This window comes from Corylus avellana, chromosome 7 (assembly GCF_965113065.1).
Source record: "Corylus avellana chromosome 7, dhCorAvel1.hap1.2, whole genome shotgun sequence".
NCBI classification, from domain to species: Eukaryota; Viridiplantae; Streptophyta; class Magnoliopsida; order Fagales; family Betulaceae; genus Corylus; species Corylus avellana.
In genome coordinates this window covers 4693257-4716954 of record NC_142496.1, presented here as the reverse complement: position 1 = coordinate 4716954, position 23698 = coordinate 4693257, and the positions used below count along the sequence as shown (strand labels likewise).

Genomic DNA, 23698 nt, shown 5'->3' with positions numbered 1-23698 from the left:
AATCTTATACAAATATATAAGGGTTACGAACTATCACACCTCACACTCAACATCCTTGAAGTACCAACTTTTTTTAAAAATATATATATAGTCAAGTTGTCCTCTCAACTTTGTTTCATTAGAAGCCATTTATGCACTTGTAGGCTTCAGGTGTGGGGCTTAGATTGGGGAGAACAATAATGGTATATAAGTTGTCAACTAGCTTGGTTGTTAAAGCTTTGGGATTATGCAACAGATTTGAAGTTGACTCTTATGTTCATCAGAATCATGGGAGGGCTGCCCCCATTATGGAGTCAACCCTTTAGGGTTTGGAGTAGGAAAACAAAAAGCCTCTAGGGCTGGACCAAACTAAGAGAAAGAAGTGTCATTTATTTCTAAGGAAAATTTTTAAATCAACTACTTACTCTACAACACAGTTCCTTGTAGATAAAATTCAATTCAAGTGAGTCATAGGAAAAAAGAAAAGAAGAAAAGAAGAAGAAACATCCATAAAAGGAGATTGGTTCAAAGGCAAAATTCATGGAGAGAAATTACAAAAAGAGGTGGGAATGTATTTGCTTTATCAATAGGGAAGAAGAGCTATTTTGAGAAATTGAGAAACAATTTTTTTAAAACGAAACCTAAACCAAGCCTGATATCCAAATGCAAGCCAACATCAGTATTTTTATACCATTAGTAATCCACATATATAATCTGTATCAAGGAAACTAAGCCGAGTATAGAATTTCTTTGTGCAATTCTTCTTCTTTCCTTTTCTTTTTGTCTCGCAAGTCACTCAAATGAAGAGATCTTTCAGTTGTAATTCGACGCTAAACAGTTGTGGCACCATGTCCTGACTATAGGGTTTCTATTAAATTGCCCAAAAATTATGCCAGAAATTTGATTGATGTGAAGAAAGCACCTTCAAACCTATGTATCAAGCTGGCAATATATGCATGGATGGATATAGAAAATTAACGTTGAGACGACTCTGCGAAATAGACCTCATAATCCATAATTGTTCCATTGTTACTTCACATACGCCTGATCTTTCTAAGCGTGTTCACATAGGTATAACTGGAAAATGCTACAAAAAGCTTGCGGAACCTGCAGAAACAAAAAAGATCTTGTAAAATAAAGAAATGAGGTCATTGGAATGCTTATCATATAAAATATCCAATAAAAATAGCCAGAAATTTGCTCAAGGAGAAAAAAATAGGCCAGAGATTTAAGAAATGAATTTCTTGTGATTGATGATAATGGAATCAGCTTCACATCAAAAGAAACGTATAGATTCAAGAAAGAAAACAAATAAATCTCATAACAACGAAGGTTCTCTCTCAATTTCTATTGAAAATAAGGGAAAGAATAAATACCAAACCCATTGGCTTGAGTGTTGTGCCATCGCGAGGAAGCTCTTCTGGGGATGCTCATTTAGCAAGCAATGCATCACTTCACCTGAGTGTTGCATAGCATGTAAAATGGACAACCAGATATCAAGTGGTCCAGTATACTTGCGTAAGATGTTGGTACTAACCTAAGGACAATGAAAAAGACCACAAGAATTATGAAACTTTGTGCAGGAAGCCTGAAAAAAAAAAGTAATTTGCCACATCAAGTCAAAAAAAAAAAAAAAAAGTTTATAAAGTCTGATCATCTATAAACAATTAAATCAGCTCACCAGACTCTGTCCTTTTTAGTAATTGTGTATCAAAATGAAAAAAATAAAAAAAAATATTAGAACCAACCTACGACATTATCTATGAAAAGTTAATATGGGCACCACCATATGGGAAACTTAAGGGCAAAAAGAATAATAATTATAATCATTAGAAGTAAAGGATCTGTTTGTTCGTATTTTTAGAATATCGTTTCCGTTTTTAGGTTACAGGAAAAAAAAAAGTTTTAAAAAAGTAATTCTGTGAAAACAGTTTTAAAAAAATACATTTGATAAAGTGCTTTTTGAACTGTTTTCTGTTTTTGAATTACATTTAAAAAAAAAAAAAAAATAGGAACCAAATAGCTCAAATAATTGAGAAGGTGGTGCGTTTGTAATCAATTTGTCAACAACATAAATTGGAGGTGTTAGTCAATTGATATCCAATGATATTATTTGAAAATAAAGCTGAAGGAAAGAAAACGTACAAGCTCCCAGGCCTCAATAGTTCCCTGTGAAGTATCATGCAAGAACTTGCTGCTTACAACATAGATGAAAAAAAAAAAACTCTCAAAACATATTTTATTGGCATCATAGTAACATGATCATCAAAGCAGCCATACTGTAAATGGTACTTTGCTCATACTAAGTAACTAGCGGAATTCATCAGAGGTGGGTACGTAATTCATCTCATTCTCATGCAGTTATCATGAGATAAAACTTTGAGGATTCTCATCATCAATATCTTCGAGATGATGCCAGAGACTTCGGTGTAAAAGCCAATCACAGTAAGGACTCCAAGACTCAATAATAATACCTCACAGCATAGGTTACATGTGTATTTGGTTGCACGGACTTCAACCAGTTTTCACACAATTTGGGCTAGAAGCATTCTACATTTCTAAGCCAGTTGACACTTGACATTAATCAATTTTCAGCACTCAACTTTACAGTATATAAATTTCATTTCCTTCTATTTTCTCAATGACCACCAGTAAGAAAGCACCAAAGCGCAATATTTAAAAATACTTGGTGCACACCAATGCTTGGAAAACTGTTGTAAAAACACAAAAGTGATCAACTGACAACATAATAGTAGATCTCCATGCAATTATCTAGAGCACAATCAATCCATCTTGGCTTTAACAGAACTGACAATAGTTTCCATATTCCAAGCAAAAAAATAGAAGGGTTTAGGAAAGCTTCTTCTACATTCTATAGTTCTGCTTTTTTTTTTTTTTTTGGATAAGTAATGGGAAATTTTATAAAAAAGAACAAAGCACCTCTAAGTACACAGGCAATATACACAGGAAGCTTCTAATTGAAATGAGCATAAAAAAAAAAAAAAAAAACTCAAATGTAACAGCGAGAAATACCCACAAAACCACAACTCGAGAAGCCCTCAAACCCAAAACCCTCAAAACACCAAAGGCCCGAATCCCACACAAAGCACTCATTGTTAGAAAGCGTGAGCCTTGCCTTTCCCACGCCTAGTGGACACTCCCTTAGAAACATAGTTGATGGAGCATTCTAATTGAGAAGCTCCCTTCTTCCTTTTACCTTTCGAGGGAGAACCACTTCCGAGTCCTTGATTCCCTAATCCGAATCCCCCATCAAAGCCCAATCTAAGAGAGTGGCAGGGGGAAAATCACCTAAAAGGTAAGGAAAATCTTCATCCTCCTCATCCCAAAAATCGCCTCCCTGATCTCTCACCATCAACTCTGAAGACGGTCTAAAACCAAATCCAACCGAAGACAACCCAACATTTTGGTCTACATTAGACACTGTCGCCATAGCCATGATCACCATCAGCGCCTTCTCCGTGGGATCAAATCTTGTACTAGACACGCTAGAAACCCCACCCGTAATAGCAGGGATTGCAAGAAATACAGCTATTATAACCACAATTACAATCTACCAAAAAATGTCTGCAACATGCATGATTAGAATGGGTAGAGAAATAGACTTACAGAAATACATTTTAGGTGCTAGTGCCTAATAGGACTTACCAGAAGTACACTATGAAAAGTAATAAATGTCAGATGTGCATAAAGGCTACAGTTGGAAATTTTCTTACAGCTGTGAAAAAGTTGATGAAATATAAATACAAAAATCAGAATTCAACTTACCAAACCCCATAATGCACATCACGGTGATTACAATGACCCGAAACACCATAGTTATCAAAAGTAATTATCTGAGATAAGCCAACATGAAAAATGAGATCTTAGAGTGACAAACAACATTTATGATAAAAGAGCCCTTCAAAAGATACTTGAAGCATCACACTGAAAAGCCAAGGATGTCAGAAATCTGACACATACAAATTAATGATCACACAAGTCAAGATAGAAATGAACAAAGGGACTCATCTATAAACTAATAAATAAGAAATGAAGAATGGATAAATTTAACCAGTGATGGGAAAACAATCTCACCGAGTCAATGCCATAATTTATAATTTCCCCCTCAATAATCTTAGCCAGTAAAGTATGGTTCCAAACCCTGCCAAAACCATCCTAAAATTGACAAAATGTCAATTTATAGGTGCTACTTCAAATAGTATTTAAAACAATATAAAAATATATATATTTTTTATTGATAAGTCAAACAATATAAAATTATATAGGTTGTTCCAAAACGTTATTGGAGTGGAACCTGCAAATCTGGATGGTCCAGAATCTTCACTTGTTGAAGTGGAACCTGCAGATAAAATTTGAGATGTTATACAATCGAAAACCAATGGCTAGATGAAATGATTTGACTACCAGCATTCTCTCTTTCTTTGGTGATTGGTTGCATTTTTCGCTATCCGCAAGACAAAAGGCTAGTGGAAAGAGAAGGTGAAATCTTTTTACTAGATTTGGAAGAGAAGAATTCAATGCCAGTTAGCTTGAATTGGTTTGAAAACCAACCAATTGATGGGCTCATGAAGCCTCATCTCAAAGTAGAATTGGGTTTATATTTTCTTGACTGTTTGGTTGCAGTGCAAAGATGGTGGCTCTATTTCATGTGAACCAGAATAAAATTAATTTATGCAAACCACTTTTGGAAATGAGTTTCAATCTGTCCCTGTAATTCCTTGGACTCTTGGACTAACTAACACCACTCAATGCCAGTTCCTCAAATTAAGTGTTGAACCCAAGTTCGATATGTCTCATATGCAACTCTCTTTCTTTCGGAAATGAACCACTAACCAATTGAGTATCATATCGTGTTAAGTACAAATATTGAATGCTTGAACTATCGCCTCATAGTCATAGTAGTTGACCTCAATGCCAGTTAGCTTGAATTGGTTCCAAAATCAACCAACTGATGGGCTAATGAAGCCTCATCTCAATGTAGAATGGGTTTTTCTTGACTGCTTGGTTGCAGTGCAACAATGGTGATGAAAACCCCACCATCTCTGTTTCATGTGAACCAAAATGAAATTCTCTAGTTTCTGCTTAGTTGACATGCATGTACATAAGATTGGTTTTTAGCTGCAAACTTTGAGTAATGCTAAATGTCTTTCTTGTGTCATTTCAAAAATGATGTAGCTTTTAAAATCACAATTAGATCAAATGGTGATTTTAAAAGCTACATCAATTTTGGAGAACCTATGGAGGACATGCGGCATTACTCGCACACTTTATATTACTTTAGCATTCATGTCTCGAATTGGCATTGATTTAGCACTCTAGGTGAACATCAAAATCCCATCTTTATTGTGTCATATATTAGATCACCTTGAGAATTGCACAAGCTCGATGAAGCTCTTCTTTTCTGATGTCCCCCTTGCCATCGGCATCGCCTACAAAATAAATGAAACTAATCAAAAGGGATAAAACCAGGAAAGAGTATGCTGAAGGATAAATATCACTGGAGAAGATCCAATGTGCCCTACCCCAACTGTATGTAGGAATTATACATGAAACGGTGCATATAATATGCACATATTGTAGTAAAGACTTGCAAAACAAAAATTTCCACATCACAAAGAAAACTAGAATTGAACCAAAAAAGAATTAAAGAGAAAAGGAAAATACCGGAGAGAAACTCTTGTCTGTCAAGGAATAGACTTAGCTATAATAATCTAGATATTTTGGGAAAGCAGCAAGGCCCATCCATGCATAATTTTTTTTTTTTTCTTTTTTGCGGGTAAATTACAAAAACACCAAATAGATTTTGAATCCATGACTTCCTCTGCCCCATTTCTTGCGGAGAGAGAAAATGTCATTTGAGCAAATTGCTCATGGGCCACATCCATGCATGAATTGTGTTTCAAACAACATCCCTGGTATACTTTTCAATCAAGATCCATGGAGTACACTAAAAACTAAAACTTCACCAAGCCCCGAAATAATCCCCTTTTATAAAAGACCTCTCATATATTAAAGAAGATTTGAGTGAAACAAAGAGGTCATGTCACCAGTTACACAGAAGAGTTTTTAAAATTTACAACTGATGAATCAAATACAATGAACATTTGAAGTATAAGAGACTCATATATTTATGAGAGCTTTGACCTTCTATCACGTCCAGGGTGTAAATGCCAAACCAATTGACGAGCTTGCTTAATGTGGAATGATGACTACTTCAAGGGGATCTTGACTTAAATTCCTTCCATCCCACAATAGATTAAACTTTACAATGGCATGTGTACTCTTTTTGAAAATGCCCTCAGGCGCCTGGAAAGATGGAGGTATATTTGAAAAAGTGTGGGTTCAATGGGAAGTTAAATGGGTAACTGCTTACAATTTTGGAAACTTTCATTAATTTTTATGCAGCCCAAAAAGGAATGTACATTATCTATTATGAGATGAATGGAATAATATCATTCAGCAATTTTTAAACAGTGAGAATGTTGATTACTTTATTTTACACAGATATTGCAGGTGAATTCAAATACCCAAAAAGTGATACACAAGCACATGTATCTTAATGTGAGAGAACACTTCGAAAGAATCACATGTTGATGAATGTGGTCTTACCAATTGACAAGCACAATACGTGCAGATTGTGCCCTCTTGAAGTCAGATAGCTTATTGTTGGAGAAAAGAACCTGCAGAAATGTCATAGAAGGTTCCAACAAAACTAAAAATCACATAACCAAGAATGAACACTTAAAATCAATTTAAACAAGAAAAATTGCAGCATATCAATTAACTTGGACAACAAAATCAAACTTTCTTTCTCGAAACAGACGAGGAAAAAAATTGAACACTTGAAAGCTTTAAGTAACTCGAATATATATCAAGTAACCAAGCAATATTACTAGACTGGAGACATCATGGACAGTATTTAATTGAAGGCATAAGTTCATACAACATCGCAAGGCATCAACAAAAACGATGCTTCAACGCTGAAACTAGGTGGACTTCAGGTATTGATGAACGAAAAAGGGTATCATTAAAGCACTATGGGACTTAAAAGACGCCATCGCATTTGTCACAAAATCAAGATTTCATTCAAGCTTACATAGACTCATCGTCTGGGTGGGCAACAACTAGCAAGACATTTCTCTTGGGAAGAGCTCCACCTACATTTCAATGATAGAAATGCTTTACATAACGCATAAACCTGTTAACCAATAAAACCCATAAAAAAGCCCAACAATATGAAATGAAAGAACTAACGCTTGTGTAAATAACCCACCAGTATTCAAGAATAAGCTCCTGGAAGGTGAGCTTGATCCGCGAAGGATTTTGCACAGAGATGCTACCCAGAGCACAACCAAAGAACCAACAATCAATACCCATCCCATTTAGTACGCGTGCATGCCCACCTGCTGCAACCAAACAACAACAATTTCAAGCTCACAACAAACAATAAGTCTTGGAGGCATTTCAACAAACATATAAACTACAAAAAACGAAAAAGGAACTGAACGGGAATAATAAGGGAGCCTGATTAATTGTGAACAAAGTTAGTAACTTGATTTGGCACTGAGATTTGCGGCTAGTCTGAATTTACAAAGTTAGTAACTTGATTTAGGAATAAATACCTTTGACTTGGACCTTTAACAACTTTATATTTTTTTGCACCTATATTTTAATTTGGAGAATAACTTCTAGAGTAATGCTTGAGAACAACAAAAGTTTCGTAGTATTTTTGTTTTTTCCCAACAAACTGGGGTTAGATTTTTAAAAAACAAAAGGGTTAAATAGGTTAACAATTTTTATTTTTTGCCCCGTATGTTTAGTTTTTATGCTAGAGGTACATTGGGTTTACAAAAAAATGAAGATAGTATTTCCGTCTAAATTCCGTCCAAAATTTGACGAAAAGACACTTCAGAACCATTAAAAATTGACACGTGTTCATATACCTAACTAAAATTATATATTTTTTTAAATTAAAAATATTAAAAAGTCAGGGGTATAAGTGCTATTGTTTTACTTTTAACATTTAAAATTTGACGGAAAAATTCAAATTGATTGCAATTGAAATTTCAAAGGTTTTAATTGAGAGATTTTGAAGTTTGAGAAGGGCTTATCAAAATGTGCAAGTCTAAAGTAAAGTTTTCTCTATAATTTTGTAATGTTTTTAATTTATTTTTTTTTTAATTTTTAATTAGATATATGGACACATGTCAATTTTTTAATGGCGCTGACATGACTTTTCGTCAAATTTTAGACGGAGATACCATCTCTATCTTTATATAAATCCAATGTATCTATTGTAATAAAAACTAAACTCTAGGGACAAAAAAATAAAATTGTTAACTCACATGGGCAAAAAAATATTTAACCAAAAAAAAAAAAAAAAGAAGAAATATGACCCACGCACGTAGTACGCACATTCCTTCAGCTCTCAAAACCCATATATCTGTCCGTCATACGTGGGAGTTAGAAAGATCGGCAGGAATGGAATCGAAGGGGCTTCCTAGCAACCAATCTAACGACAACAGAGAAAACAGGGTTAAGCGTAAAGAGGTAGATAACACTCCCGAAGCTTCTATAAAGTTTCTTCCTTTTAGTTTTTTTTTTTTTTTCGATGAATATTCATTTTAAGTTAAAAAGCTGTGAGCCACTTCTATAGGAATGAATATTGGTCGTGTATTTGTAGGTTCTTGAGAAGAAGAAGGCGATGGATGAGCTTATCAAATCAGCCTCGGCTGATAAAGACCCTCTTACTTCTTTCCCATCCTTTCGCCACTTCGACAGAAATGGTATCACACTAGTAGCCCAACTACTATATCCCATGATTGTATACCAACCCCATATACCCATTTCACTATTCTGAACTATGATTAAAGCTTTTTTCATTTTTTTAGTTTGTTCATGCATTCATTATACTTTGGTGGGTCACTGGAATTGGATACTTTGTCTGTTTTCTCCAGCATAATTTGGCGAATGCTCTGTGATGATGTAGCATCCCAATGGGGAAAAAGAAGGGAAATAGAAAAATAAATAACAAAAAGTTAATTCTTTTGATGGTTAATTGAAGTCTCTTAGCACCTTTGAAGTCTATATGTTTCTTATGTTACTTGTGTTTTTGCTTTCTGGCATCTTCATAATACATAGTCGTGAGAACTGCAAGAGAAATTACTGTTGTTGATCATCTCAACTGTATTTTTAATTTTTGCATGGAAACGATGAACTTGTGGTCTTTGTAAGTAGTTTGGACTTAGCAGCATTTTCTTCTTTGATCTTTCATTCCTTTTCTTTTTTAATGAAATTGCTACCATATTGGTTGATGTCCAAGTTATGGCTTACAGTTTTGTACTTTCAAATTGAATATTTCTTGTAATGCCCATGTTAATTTGATTTCTAGGCCTATCTATATACTTGAAATCGGGGTGCGGGGATAAACTCTCCTCTTCTATCAAGAAATACATTATGAGGCTCCTTAAGGTAATAGAAGGCTGACTATTCATCTTTGACAATTAATTATGCAAAATGACCCAGATGAAAGTTTGCTCTCATTTTCTTTCCTTCGCATATTATGTAGACATTAATCCCAAGGAATTGGCTCAAGTGGTGAAAGCTTTGCACTTGGTGCCATCCCCATAAGGTCTAAGGTTCAAATCCCCTTGAGTGTAAACAATTCCTTAAGAACATGAGCCTTACCCTTTTTTTGGGGGGTGGGTCCGGTGGGATGCCCTGCACAGGTCTGGAGTTTGCCCTCAGGGGTGGATACATGAAGTGGCCCCGCCTTGGGGGGTTCCCTGTCATTAAAAAATAAAAAAAATTATGTAGACATACATACATAAATGCATACTATGGATACATACATGCATATATGTATCTATCTATTATGGGTTACATTTTTTGTTTCTGGATCAATACAAATTGGCTAACCTTCTGAAATCTGCAGGCCAATATGGAGGCACCATATGGGTTTGAATGGCCAACAGAGGAGAAGGTGAAGCGTAGTGAAATGGTTGCACCAGAAGCACGTTATATATTTGTGCATGAGGCTCCAAGTGCAAGTACGAGTGAGATCTTAACAATGTCAGAGAGGAAAAGACCTTCAAATAATTGTGTTGAAGATAGGGGACCCATGGTTGGATTTGTACACTACCGCTTTACTCTAGAGGAAAAGATACCCGTACTTTATGTGTATGAATTACAACTTGAGCCTTGTGTCCAAGCAAAAGGACTGGGGAATTTTCTAATGCAACTTATTGAGCTTATTGCGTGCAAGGTGCTGAGTTATGATTCTTCTCTATCTTTCATGTTAATAATTGCAGAAATTTGTTGAATTAAACACTATGCTGTAGTATATTTCAAAACTGTCATATGACACTCAAAAGGATTTCTGAGACTTTTGTTGATGATTATGTTAATATAGTCTCATGTTGGAGTTTCCAAAATCTTATTTACCCTCTAGTGTGGTGTTTTAAATATTCTTCTTATTAAGCTTACAGCTTTCTTGTTTGTCATTGCCTTACATGTAGTCATCAATTTGGAATTTCCATCTTTGCAGAACCGCATGAGTGCTGTGGTGCTGACTGTTCAAAAAGCAAATTCTTTAGCTATGAATTTCTATTTAAATAAGCTAAGGTAAACCTCACTATACAACCATCTACTTATTTTTATCAAGTAAAGACTGACTGCATATTAAATGTAAAATTTGGGAGTTTTTCCTAATACCATGTCAATATTTCCTTTATTAGGAGCCAAGCTGATCCTAGGGGCAATAAAAGGTCATAACTATCTTGTGACAGTCCAATCTCTTCTCTCTTAAAACAACAGACACTTAATAGCACTCCTTAATGCTTCCCTCCATAAGAAACAAACAAAGAAGAAACTTGATGGTCATCCTTTTTAAGGCTTACCTGCTTAATTTTCATTCTGAGGCAGTATACCCGAAAACTAAAAAATAAAAATAAAAATAAAAATTGGTGGTGTAGATATTTGAGACTGGACAAAGAGTTTGACCATTTGGGTCAAATCACAAGCTTTGTGTTTAGAAATGTGGTATTGCTTGCAGAGCAGGCAACTCACTAAATCTAGACATGAGGACACCACATATAAGCTTTTTCTGTGTACATGGTTCATAGATCTGTGCAGAAATGCACAAACATGCAGACAAAATCATTATGTTTTCAGTTTTTGTGTCTGAATTAGTTTGGAATCACCATGAGGATTTTATTTAGTATTCGACCTATTGTAATCAAATATAATCAATGCAATGTTCATTCCTATGCATGTATTCATCAAGCATGATCAAAGAATGTATATATTATGTCCTTTAACAATGAAGCTAGCCTCCAAACTGGTGGGAGACATTTTACTTATTCTCCTTTTCCCTTTAATATACGTTTTTATTTCTTAATAAAAGAAATAAAAAAGTGAGGTATCTAGTTGGCCCCTCTGTCAACATCAACAAGTTTTGGGTAATGCATGCCACTGGTCTAGACAACTAGCCGGTACATAGAAGAGGCCATAGAGTCGGACAAACATTTGATATTCAAAAGAAAATTTGGTCAGTAAGAACCCATGTTATTATTATTATTATTATTATTATTATTTGGGTGAATGAGAATTGCATTAACCAACAAAGAACCCATGTTATTATTAAAATCAACTTATGTTTGCAGCACACATAAATCATTTACTCGTTATTCAAAAGTTAGTTTATTGATTTCATTATTTGCCTTTATCCCACAGATCTGTAACATATCCTTGCAATTTCTGTTTAACATTTTGTTGCTAGAATTGGTGAAAATTTTGTTTTAGTTTTGAGCAGATACGTTGTATCAACTGTTTCACCGTCAAGAGTTGATCCATTGGTATGGAATTATTATCACATTACATTATGTTATCTTTCTTTTTTCTTTTTTATTTTATTTTGAGGTAGTTTTTCGATTTTCGTGCAGCTAGGAATTGAGAAGAGTTATGAAATTCTTTGCAAAGTATTTGATCATGAAGCTAAAGCTATCTTGGAGGTAACAGTTAATTTATTATATGACTCATTAAGTGTATTTAGTTGCAGTCTCATAGCTGAGCATCATAATTGGATATATAAATGTTTAGAATATGAAAATCTATGTGTCCACGATCATGCTAGTTTCTTGACAAAACTACTTTCAAGTTGGAGTGACATATTAAAATTTGTACATGACTGCCCTTTGGAAATAATTAAATTGTTTGGTAAAAAGTTTTGTAAATGCATTGCACTATTTGTCTTAAGTTGAACTTCAACGCTAAAAAAAGTGAAGCAACTGCACGTTTTTTCTTGGGACGTTTTAAACTACCAAACGGGACTTTTTGAGTATTAATGCAGACTATAGAAAGCCTCTAAAAAATTGTGTTTCGGCCTGTCATTTTTGAACAAGAATGTTTTCTCAAGAAGAATGTTTGTCTTATTTGTTTTAGGTGACTCTCCAAAAAGAATGTTTTCTCAAGAAAAAAGAACAATTATAATATTCGCATTTCAAGTAGATGGACAATGGTTGTGTAGATAGGATCATCGCTTGTTTTAACTCTTCATAAGTAAAATCAGAATTTTGCATAAAACTTCTTGTCAGGACTCAGGATCCAGGTTTCTTAAGCCTAAGGTCCATCATCCACTGCTAATCCTTCAGAATAAATCCACTTCCCCAGTTACTGCATAGTGTATGTATAGCAGTGTTGCAAGGAAAACAAGAAACTAGTTTGTTACCCCTGCCTAGGCCCTCGCTACCTGAACCCCATGTATATTAAAAGTCAATGTTCTCTCTTATGCCTGCATGTATGTAGTGCACGTAGTCATTTGTCTATGAGGGTGGTGTACATAATGTGAAATCCAGAAAGTTAGTCCAATATTGGGTGGATGGATTATGAAGGTGTTTCATGAGTACTAAGTTTCATTTTGCTTCCTTACTAAGTGAGCCTGCTGTTACATAAGTAACTATAGAAAGCTTTAATTGTAACTTTAACTAGTCTTTTTGGGGTAATAATGTGGACGTGGCTAACGTTTTGATAGATCATGACGTACAAGGTCCAAAGTATGAATTTAGCTCCCAATGCTAACTCCTCATTTCACTGAACCGGGGAACTTACAGCCAGAGTTTTGTACCTCACAGTAGCATAGTTTAGATGTTATCTTTACAATTCCAAGCTTGAATACAGAGATATAGACATTGCAATAGATATAGAACAGGCAAAATAACTGAGAAAAATAACTGGTCAGACATTTGTTTTTGGTAAGTAAAAACTATTGGACAAACAGTTTACAAAAAACTCAGAAAAAATGTTCAGAGCTTACAGTAGAAAAAATCTGTGCACTCTGCAATTTGTGGAGGAGGACAGGAAGACTAGAAATAGAGAAATAAAAAATAAAATAGCTTCTCAGTTTCTAACCATTTTCCTCTAACTTAGCTGTGTAAAGCCTCTAAAAAATTGTGTTGTCTATAAGACAAGGCCTCGTGTGCATCATCTTTGTTCCTAACAAATTGAAAAACTAGATCTGGTTTTGTACTTCAAGTGTGGGTATAATTGTTGGATCCCTAAAATTTTAAAGAACAAATTATTTTTCAAACATTCAACAACTCCAGCAGGGTTGCAGTTGTTGAATGATATTGAAATGATTTTATGAATCTTTTGTCTTTTCTTTTTAATAGCTCATTTGACACTTGTCTTTTAGTAGTATAATAGGTAAGAAGTAAAGAGGAAAGTAGAAGTGACTGTTATAACTGTTGCCGTAGAAGAAGCACTTCCACCATGGAATTCAAGAGAGATGATGGCTTGGTTTTGTAGCCCATTTCTCCAACCCATCACGCCAAGAGATGAGAGATGTTCTGATCCAATTTTTATCCTTGCATTTCATGGTCTGATCTGATTTCCAGGTGTTGATTTGTTGGTCTGGTTTCAAAACAAAAACAAAAACAAAGAATGATTAATAGAAAACAAAAAAAAAAGGGTGGGTCAGGGATGTTTTCTAGAAAATGAAAAAAAAAAAAAAAAAACACGAGGGAGAGAAAGATGATTACAGTGATTTTGGTGTTGCTCTGGTTTTGGAGAGAGAGAGAGAGGGGAAGAAAAGTTAAGGATAAAAAACAATATTTAAATAAAATAGATTGTAAAATAGAGAGTATGCTGGCGTTCATTGTAAAAAAGTAGTAGCTAAACTAAAAAAGTTAATTTTGAGTGGCTAAAATAGCCATCAACTGCTAGAGATGCTCTAAGGTCTTTGCTTGATGCCCCTTTGCCTTCAACCAATAAGTATTATTTTCCAACACAATGCTGCCTAGTAGATTGATAGATGGATAAAATCTCTTTTTCTTTTTTCTTTTTTTGTTAGTTAATGGCTATGCTAGCTTTGGATTTCATTTTGTATCTCTTTTTGATTCCAGAATGAGTGGTAAAGCTCTCTCTCTCTCTCTTTCTCATTTTGCATATTTCCCCTTTTTCTTATGCATTGCCACCAATATCACATGGTTATGTATAAAATAGGGTTCTATTACATGAGACTGAGCAAATGGTATTCTGATATTTATGACATGCTAAACTTCTTTAGCATGTGGGTGTAATCAAACAAGAAAGAGTTGTTGTAGTTCACCTCCGTGGAAGTCTAGAGATATTTTGCCTGGAGGGCTCTTTCCAAAGAAGTTATGCAACAAAGACAAGTGTTTTCCCCTAGGACATTTTATATTCTTCTGGTGCCTTACTAAGTAAGTACAGAGAGTGAGATAGAGAGTCTTAAGAAGAGACGAGAGTAGGTAAGCTGGCTTCACTTGGCTTGTCCTTTTCAGGCTTGGCTATCAAATGGCTTCATTTGGCTTGGTCTGTTTTGCTTGCTTTGGAACTTATTTTAGATGTGGGGTTTTAGCTTAGATTACTCCGAAGTATCTTTCCAACTACCTTTTTTTGAAGGACTGAAATTTTATTGTTCTGTGTGATCAATGTGGGTGCTTATTTCTTCTTCTTCTTTTTTTTTCTTTTTTTTTTTAAATTTTATTTTATAAGTAATAAGTGTATTATCAAAACGCACAGAGGGGCGCAACCCATGTATACAAGAGTTATAAAGGGTAACCCCTATTGACTAGAAAAAGATTTACAAAGCTCTAAGAAATTAGAAAAGGTGGACTCATGCGAGTTCAACCAAGTCCCGCTCCAAGAGAACAAAGTATGTAACGCTAACTTCCTCAACTCAATCATGCCGCTTTCCTTATCCTCAAAGCTGCGTGCATTCCGTTCACGCCATAAACACCACATCACACATAATGGGACGAGCCTCCACATACGCAAAGCATGCCTATTACCCAATTGACCCCTTCAAATTCCCAAGATATCACTCACCTTTCGCGGCATTGCCCAACTCACTCCAAAGAGTTGAAAGAAAACACTCCACACCTCATTTGCAACCTCACAATGTAGGAATAGATAGTCAATGGACTCTCCCTAGTGTTTACACGTATAACACCACTCCATTACCATAACATTCCTCTTTCATAAATTGTCCAAAGTGAGGATCTTTCCTACCGTCGCCGTCCACACAAAGAAAGCCACTCTTGAGGGAGCATTCACCTTCCAAATACTCTTCTACGGAGCAAACGCCTGTGTCGGTGTAGAGAGAGACTTATAATAGGATTTCACTTCAAAGGTATTTCTTTTTGACGGATCCAACAAATTTTATCCTCACCTCCACATCTGATTTTTTCTATGCAGCAAAGAATCTGGATCGAGTGTGATGTCACTGAATCAGACTTTGTTTTTCCCACTAATCACTTATAGGACATATATCTAATTCTGTATCTGAACTTAAGACGTAATATATAAGTCTGATCATGAAATGGGTGGTGCAGGTCTTGATTCTGGTCTAGGATTTCATGTGTATTCCCTTTGTATCAGGGGGTCACAAATCTAGGTGAGTAATTGAACGTATGGTATGCATATCTACCAATGGCATAAATTTTTTCACGTGACCTGTGTCTGACTTAAAAAGGGGTAAAAAGAATTTAGGGAAGTTTCTTGTGAATCTGATTCTAGTTATTTGTCTACATGGAAGTAGTGAAATTAGAAGAAACGTCTAAGCTATTGTACAGTAGTGTTTTGTCCTGATTTGGCCTTGAATTGATGGTATGAAGTGGGGTTTTAACTTAGTTTACCGAGAGAAACATATTTTGGTTAGTGTATTTCAAGGGATTCATGCCCTGGTTGTTTCATTTCTTTCTGTCAACATGTTTGATTTGTTTTCTCCTAGTTTTGACATATTCCTCATGTCAAGGTGATGACTACGAGAACAGACCTTGTTTCTACAGTTAGTGGTAACTTGAGCACTAACCACTAGGGAACTAAAAGATAGAATAATGTTAGGCTAAAAGAGAGAGAGAGAGAGAGAGAGAGAGAGCAGCACTTTGGAATCAAAGTGAGTGGTGCTTTTTTGGTTTTGTTCTGATCTTATTGTTTTAAGTAATGTTTCCCTTCAGAGAAACATATTTTGCTTAACTAATTTGAGTGAGTCAGTCATCGGAAATTTTTATATACTTACTTTGGAATAAACTATTTAGTGGACTGATGCTCTTGTATAGATTGCTAGCCTTTTAACTAGAAGCACCACATACAAGCCTGTCTTTTATGTGTTGTTCAGTCATTCAGAATTGATAGTCAACAGTAAAGGCTTGAGACTTTCCATCTAATGCTCCATCCTCCCGTATAGAAAAGAAATCCAGAGATTGTGAATACAAGATTCAAGATAGAATTTGGTTCCTATATACAGTAATCTGAATTTCAATATTTTCAGCATAAGCTTCATCTTGAATTTGCTACATTAATGCAAGTTATGTGAATTGAGATAGGAGAAATCCTCCCTATGTTCAGTGAGACTTCTGTGGTCTTGCATTACAACAGTGAAACTTCTGTATAGCTATACTAATTATTTTTTTGGTCATATTAATCAAGCTGTATGAGGTATATGCATATACCCCTGCTCAAGAAATTCCAATTTAATATTTTCCATTAATAACATATGCATTATAGATAATTTCCACTGGTGTTGTGATTCCAGTAATGTAAACACTTCTAAGCGTGCAGAACAATGATCAACTCTCTCGCTCTCTTTCTCTCTCTCCTTGTGTGAGTCCTGGATGGCGTTTTGTGTCTTTTCCAATGTTGACATTTAGATTATTAGACTTTTCACATGTAATGTGAAAAATTGGTCCCTTGAGAAGGATCTTACCTTTCTAGATGAAGCATTTATCAGAATATTGGGAGAATTGAGCTGTTAAAATATATTATTTTGCCAGTGGCTTATGCATTAAGTCAAACAAACCTTTGGGGCAGCACAATTTGATATTATCGAATCACTTGGTGCCTCCTGGTGCTATTAACAAAGACACTTCAAGTGGATCTTCAGGTGGGTTTGATGCAAAATTTTTGTATCTAGCATTTGTTCAATTGTTGTATTTGTTTGCACCATTACAGCTCACATGTCACGATTGTCGAAGAAAAAAAGTGCAATTTTTAATATTCGCATTTCAAGTGGATGGGCAAAATTTGTGTAAATAGGATTCTTCCTTGTCTTTACTCATAAGTAAAATCAGAATTTCACATAAAACAACTTGCCGTAGGTACACTGTCCACTGCCGATCCTTTAAATCCACTTCCTCCATCACTGTATAGTTTATATGTGGCATTGCCATTGCCAGGAAAACAAGGAAATTGAAAAACTAGATCTGTTTTGTACTTCAAGTGTGGGTATAATTGTTGGATCCCTAAAATCTTAATGAACAAAAATTATTTTTCACACATTCAACAACTCCAGCAGGGTTGCAGTTGTTGAATGATATTGAAATGATTTTATGAATCTTTTGTCTTTTCTTTTTAATAGCTCATTTGACACTTGTCTTTTAGTAATATAATAGGTAAGAAGTGAAGAGGAAAGTAGAAGTGACTGTTATAACTTTTGTTTTATTGGAAGTATCAACCTTATTGCTGTGACATTTTTTTTTCTCCCCCGTTTTCTGTCCTACGCTATTAACAATTTTTTAAGAACTTCTGACCAAGAGAAAGCCGATTTAGGTGACAAATTAGTTTCCTGGAAGCCAGTGCCAATGGAAGCAAGGGGTTAAAATCAATCAGAAAAATGGGGACCAATAAATGCTCAGCTCATCTGTGATCTGTCTCTTTGGAATCTGTATTTGGTGAACTGCAGCTACCATGCAAGCAAATTTAATAATTGGATTACTCATGCTTGGAGAGTAAGTGCATTGGGATGTGCTGACTACTTTACAATTCATCTTGAACAATATACTACTTGTCATATTAGAAATGGGAGTTTAAATTGGATAAATATCCTTTGTTCATCATGCAGGTAATGATTCAGACCCACTGAGGAGAGTCACAAGATTTTCTATGCTGCCCAGGTGATTTCAGAGTGAACTTTTTCCAATTTAAGTAAATGATCTTAGAAACCTGGTCCATAACATATCTTTTGATTTCATGAAAAAGGTTTTTTAGTGAACAATGCAGAGTAGTCTCCTTTTAGTTCACCATGTTGATTGACTTTTAGTTTTCCAAAAATATATACTAGGACACTGGAAATATGCAGCTTTCTCCCAGTTTCTGCCTGTCATAGGACACAGTTTGAGTTGATGATCTTTCCCAAGATAAATGGGTCACATGCTTCCTCTTCCAAATTCTTTAAGCAATTTGATTTCTATCTAAAACATGTATCATGTTACAAAGGGTAATTGTCTGCATCTTACAAGGGGCAATGCCGGTTACATGCCTGTTGTACTAAAGGATTCCATTGGTTAACGAGTGTAAATATAGACAAAAATCCTGACATTGTGGCTCTATTTTCTGTCTCTTATTTGAGATAAATAAATAAAAGAATATTTTGAGAGGGTATTCCCACATTTTGTCCATATAATGGAACAAGGAAAATGAGAGAGAGAGAGAGAGATGGACCTGTTACTTTAATGTGCTACAATATTACTGCCTTTCTTGCCTAACAACCAAAGTTTTGTAACTCACAATAGCCTGGCTAATACAACTCCAAGCTTAAGCCATAAACTATGATATGATCTGCGAGCTAGCCAAGCTCTAGGAATTTCACTAGATAAATAACAACCAAAAATTGGGTTCTGCAAACAAGAACCACATATTATAGTCGTATTTATGACTATGTCCCTATGTCTTGCATCCTAGAATTAGATTGAGCTACCACTGCATACAAAATGAATTTGTGATCTTTCAGGGCAATGTGAAGTTCAAAATAGCATATGGTATGTTCACTAGCTGCATTCTGATAGACAAAGTGGAAGTAAACAGATTTTTTATTCTGGTAGGTAAAACTATCTGGACAGACTGTTTACATAAAACTCAGAAAAATGTACAGGGTTTACAGCAGAAGAAATCTGTGCACTCACTCTGCAATATCTGGAGGAGGGTGTGTAGGAAGACTACAAAAGGAGAATTTGCTTAAATTATAATTCTTTGGCCAGAAAAATTTGCTTAAATCATAATTCTTTGACCAGAAAACCTCAATTCATCTCTCAGCAACCTTCACTTCTGAGCAACATGCTTGATCTGTCAACATATTGTGGTCGCCCCAATTAAACTTGAGATTAAAAGGCAACTATGAGAATGTAAAGAAAGAAACCATGCCAACAATGAAATTAATGAAGATAACGTCTTAGCATGCAACAAGGAAAAGGAAAGACAAAATGCAGAACTGTTGATAGCTTAAGCATCCTAAATACATGGAGAGTTGTAAAAATGTCTCTCCTTGAAATGGTGTTTTTTGAGGCATATTATATTATGTACGCTTGCTGTCTTCATCAAACATTTTTTGCAGGTCCATCCCCATACTTTCATTGAAGACATGGGAACTTTCTGATACTTCCGGGGGCTGAAATCCATCCCCATACTTTCATTGTGGACTTGGATGAACTTTCTGGTGGCTGGGACTGTGAACCGTGGTAGTAAAGTGATAGCTGCTGGCATGATAGTAAACGATTGGACAGCGTACTAACAATGTTAGCAATAATTCATTTTCATGAACAAGGAACCACCTGGCTTTCTCATCTGAAAAGGAAAACTGTAAAGAGTTTTAAATACTATGCAGCTTTCTCGTTTGATTGCAAAACTTGTAAAATTAAGAGCTGCGGCAATGGAGGAAAGGAGTTGGGGAAGCTATATATATATGCAGCCTAGGAAGACAAAGAGAGTGATGGCAGAAACCACATCATCATTCATCATCATCTATTCTCTAAGCAGAGATTTTCATCTTCATTTTCTACAATCATTCTCCTCCTTCAGGCCACGGTATAATAGTTCACTCAAATTATCTAATTAAACATCTTGTAGAAAGGTAGTCCAGATTTTACTCGATTCAAAGCTTTTCTCTTAATTGTTCTAAAACTAGGGTTACAGGTCCTATAACCCGGAATTCTTTATTACACATGCAGATGGAGCTCCAACTTCACTTTGAAAGCAAATACATTAGGTTTCATATGCATTGCAGTCATAATTATATAACATTTTCTGCTCCAAATATTTCATGACTATAGCACCAAAAACCAATCTTTTCTCATAGCACTAACCAATAGGTTATAGTGTTTCTTGCCTGAAAGCCCAAGTAAACAACTCAAGAATTGCACCAAAAAGCATTTAGATTTAATTAATCAAACCATCAAGTTCCGAATGAACAATGAGCTGGAATGTAGTTGAAGATTAACTTATTTTTAGTTTACAAGTAGTTATGTCAGTTATATTAGTTACAACGTATTTAAGTTTGTTGAGTAAGTTGTTATAGGTATTGTTAGTGTAGCTATACGTATAGAAGCTATATGTAATCATAATGACAGTATATATACTTAGAATGTACAGATTATCAAATCATTCAATGTATAACAGAGAAATTCATCTTCTCCCAAGCTCCTCTGCTTTCCATGTTGGTGCTCTGTTTTACGTTTATAGTATATATGTTTCTTGATAATATCCTCAAGAATCATGAACATTGAGACTTCATCTTCACCATTGCAGAGATGCATCTCTGAAAATTGAGACTGCAAACCACCATGTGCTGAAGTGTGAGAATTCATAGATCTAAGTAATCCCTTAAACGTGTCCAGCTTAGCTCCATGCTTTCTCTCATTTGAATCGACTTAAAACCATTTTTGAATGTGGATAACTGTTTTTACGCAGACTGACCATTGAAAAATATTACCAGCAATTGCATATACATGAATGAGATGAAAGTTTGAATAATTACCTATACCAACATGCAAATTTTTACCAAACGAGCTTGTTTTCTGCCTTTTGTTTTCTCCTTCTCAAAACAAAAACATTAAAACAACCTAAAAACAAAACCCTTTGCAACAGAGAATGATTTTCACCTTCATATTACATCATAATGTTTTTAACCAAAAACAAAAAGACACCCTAAAATGCACTAACTACGAAGGACAGTAGCTTTTTGGTGAACAAGGGGTTCAAAACCTACCCATAACAGAAGGCTGCAATTGTGATGCAGCCTTTTAAACAAAGAACATTTCATTTTCCGAGTCGGCGTGCAACTTGAAGAAATTTTGATATGACGTCGAGATGATCAAGAAGAAGGTGCTTTTGACAAGGTGCTTTTGAACCTGGAGATTGACCTTCCTCCATTGCCTCATAGTAGAGTCGCCCTCTAAAAGCAACAAGGTCAGCATAGTACACCGGCGGGACCAACGATACAAGTTTAGTGCAGCAGGCAAAGGTAAAACACAAATATTATATAACCCTCTGCAATAGGTCAGAAGTAAACCATTTCTCATTAAGCAGAACTAAGCCCGCGGCCACCCCTGAGGCTGGGGTGGCCTTTGGGCCACCCCTGATTTGCTTTGTGGTGGCCCGATAGGCCACCCTAGGCCACACCCCTTCTCCAGGGGTGGCTGCCGCTTTGGCAACAAACCGGTAGCCATCCTGCGTTTTTTTTTTTATTATTATTAAAAAAAAAAAAAAAAAAAAAGGTTTTATGTCTGTGGGTGAAAGGAAATTTTTTCAAGTTTTTTAGTACATGTGGTTGTTTTAAACACAAACTTTGGGCGACAATATTTTTAAATTTTGAGACATTTTATTGTTCACACGCTTCTATTCACGCGGGAAAGGCTACGCGTGAATAGTATTACTATTCATGTGTCGCTATTCACACGCGAAAGGTCATGTGTGAAAAGTGATGTGTAAATAGTAAGTTACTATCCACATGTCGCTTTTCGCGCGTGGATAGTAACACTATTCAAACGTCACTATTTTATGAATAGTGAAATAGTGACATTTGAACAATAAAATGTCGCATTTTAGTGATGTTTTCTAAAAACTTAGAAAACATCGTTATTCCAAATGTCGCTAACTACACTTTTTTTGATAGTGTAGTAACCGGGATGATTGACATCAGCTCCAAAGAACAAAAAATAGCATTTTCCTTCAAAGTTGAGGAACGGGTCATGCAGGTCTACATTAATGCCTCTAATGCATTTGTCTTAAAAGAAAGAGTTATAAGAAACAAGGTATTTGCTTTGTTGGCATGAATAGAGAAAATAGAAAAGATAAATTTTGGAAATCAAGTAAACAACAACAGATATTCTACAAAAATCATATAATTTAAAATAGGAAAAATTGCACTTTACCCTCCACAAAGTTTGAGTCGATTTTCTATTTGACCTCCAATGTTTCAATTTTTACAATGCACCCCATCAAACTTTCAAAAAATTTCAATGTGGCCAATCCGTTAAAAATTTTCCGTCTAATTTAACCGAAAAATTAGTCACGTGTTTTTTTTCTTTCTTAAATTTCCAAAATTGACCCCATATATTTTAGCAAAATCCAAAAATGCCCCCAAGTTAAACCAAAATAAAAAATAATAAAATAATAAAAATTAAAGTTTTGTGTGTGTGGGTGAAAGAGGAAAATTTTTGAAGTTTTTTGGTATATGTGGTTGTTTTAAACGCAAGCTTTGGGTGCCAATATTTTTAAATTTTGAGACATTTTATTGTTCACACGGCCCTATTCCCGCGGGGAAGGCGACGAGTGAATAGTATTACAGTATTACTATTCATATTAGGGCTGACAATTTTGACACAACCCATGAACCCGACACAAACACGACACGAAAAAACAGGTATTGGGTTTGGCCTTATCGGGTTCGGGTCTTAATCGGGTCTACCCGTTTAAGACCCGAATAATTCGTGTCTGGCGAGTCTACCCGGCAGGTCTGGCAGGTCGACCCGCCAGACACGGTTATTGTTCGGGTCTAGCAGGTACCCGTTAGACCCGGTTACTGTTCGAGTCTGGCAGGTACCTGTTAGACCCGGTTACTGTCTGGGTCTAACGGGTACCCACCAGACCCGGTTAAAAAAATTAAAATTAAATTAAATTAAATTAAAAAAAGTAAAAAAATGAGCATATTTGTAGTGTTTCATAATCCATATCTTTGATTACATGGGATGGATCATGGATCCTTCAAGACTTCAAGTGGACAAGTATTTTGTAATGAATTATGAATTTAATGATGGTGTAGTTTTGAGTTTTGTTTCTTTTTTTTATTATTATTTTGTTTTTGTTAGCTTTTTTTTATTATCTTTTTTTTTATTGCTATGATGGAAATGTTGACACATTTTACCCCTCAATCTCATTTATATTTTGATCATTTTGAAATAGAAATTTT

At 35.3% G+C, this 23698-nt stretch overlaps 2 protein-coding genes across 17 annotated transcripts; one reads left to right on the top strand and one right to left on the bottom strand.

The window, feature by feature from the left end:
- Positions 1–473: 473 nt before the first annotated feature.
- On the bottom strand, positions 474–7736 carry LOC132184544 (uncharacterized). Of its 3 annotated transcripts, none has more exons than XM_059598215.2 (11): positions 7623–7736; positions 7274–7406; positions 7097–7157; positions 6610–6680; positions 5365–5429; positions 4295–4339; positions 4075–4155; positions 3766–3833; positions 2125–2176; positions 1356–1516; positions 474–1086 (listed from the first exon to the last, which is right to left on the bottom strand). In XM_059598215.2, exons 2-11 carry the CDS (start codon positions 7380–7382, stop codon positions 1014–1016), a joined length of 786 nt encoding a protein of 261 aa, XP_059454198.1. In that variant the 5' UTR covers positions 7383–7406; positions 7623–7736; the 3' UTR covers positions 474–1013. The 3 variants fall into 3 exon arrangements, with proteins under 3 accessions (XP_059454198.1, XP_059454199.1, XP_059454202.1); XM_059598216.2 differs by lacking the exon at positions 7623–7736 and adding an exon at positions 7553–7583; XM_059598219.2 differs by lacking the exon at positions 7623–7736 and having other exon boundaries at positions 2125–2173; positions 7274–7542.
- A 680-nt stretch (positions 7737–8416) lies between these two features.
- On the top strand, positions 8417–20920 carry LOC132183587 (Acyl-CoA N-acyltransferases (NAT) superfamily protein). 14 transcript variants are annotated; one of them, XR_009440489.2, is made up of 10 exons: positions 8417–8550; positions 8684–8786; positions 9392–9471; positions 9935–10264; positions 10547–10623; positions 11780–11855; positions 11943–12011; positions 18067–18245; positions 18359–18410; positions 19847–20920. XR_009440489.2 is itself a non-coding variant. In XM_059596922.2 (9 exons), exons 1-8 carry the CDS (start codon positions 8482–8484, stop codon positions 18377–18379), a joined length of 792 nt encoding a protein of 263 aa, XP_059452905.2. In that variant the 5' UTR covers positions 8417–8481; the 3' UTR covers positions 18380–18410; positions 19847–20920. The 14 variants fall into 14 exon arrangements, 7 of the variants coding, with proteins under 7 accessions (XP_059452905.2, XP_059452903.2, XP_088374314.1 ...); XR_015912817.1 differs by lacking the exon at positions 19847–20920 and adding an exon at positions 18578–18898; XM_059596922.2 differs by lacking the exon at positions 18067–18245 and having other exon boundaries at positions 11813–11855.
- The last annotated feature ends 2778 nt before the right edge of the window (positions 20921–23698 follow it).

Coding starts and splice junctions, on each gene's coding strand:
- LOC132183587 (XM_059596920.2), top strand. CDS start 8,482: ATGGAATCGAAGGGGCTTCCTAGCAACCAATCTAACGACAACAGAGAA. Junction 9,472..9,934: donor ACATTATGAGGCTCCTTAAG/GTAATAGAAGGC, acceptor TGAAATCTGCAG/GCCAATATGGAGGCACCATA. Junction 10,265..10,546: donor TTGAGCTTATTGCGTGCAAG/GTGCTGAGTTAT, acceptor CCATCTTTGCAG/AACCGCATGAGTGCTGTGGT.
- LOC132184544 (XM_059598215.2), bottom strand. CDS start 7,382: ATGGGATGGGTATTGATTGTTGGTTCTTTGGTTGTGCTCTGGGTAGCA. Junction 4,156..4,294: donor TGGACCATCCAGATTTGCAG/GTTCCACTCCAA, acceptor TGTCAATTTTAG/GATGGTTTTGGCAGGGTTTG. Junction 2,177..3,765: donor GATGTGCATTATGGGGTTTG/GTAAGTTGAATT, acceptor CTATGTTGTAAG/CAGCAAGTTCTTGCATGATA.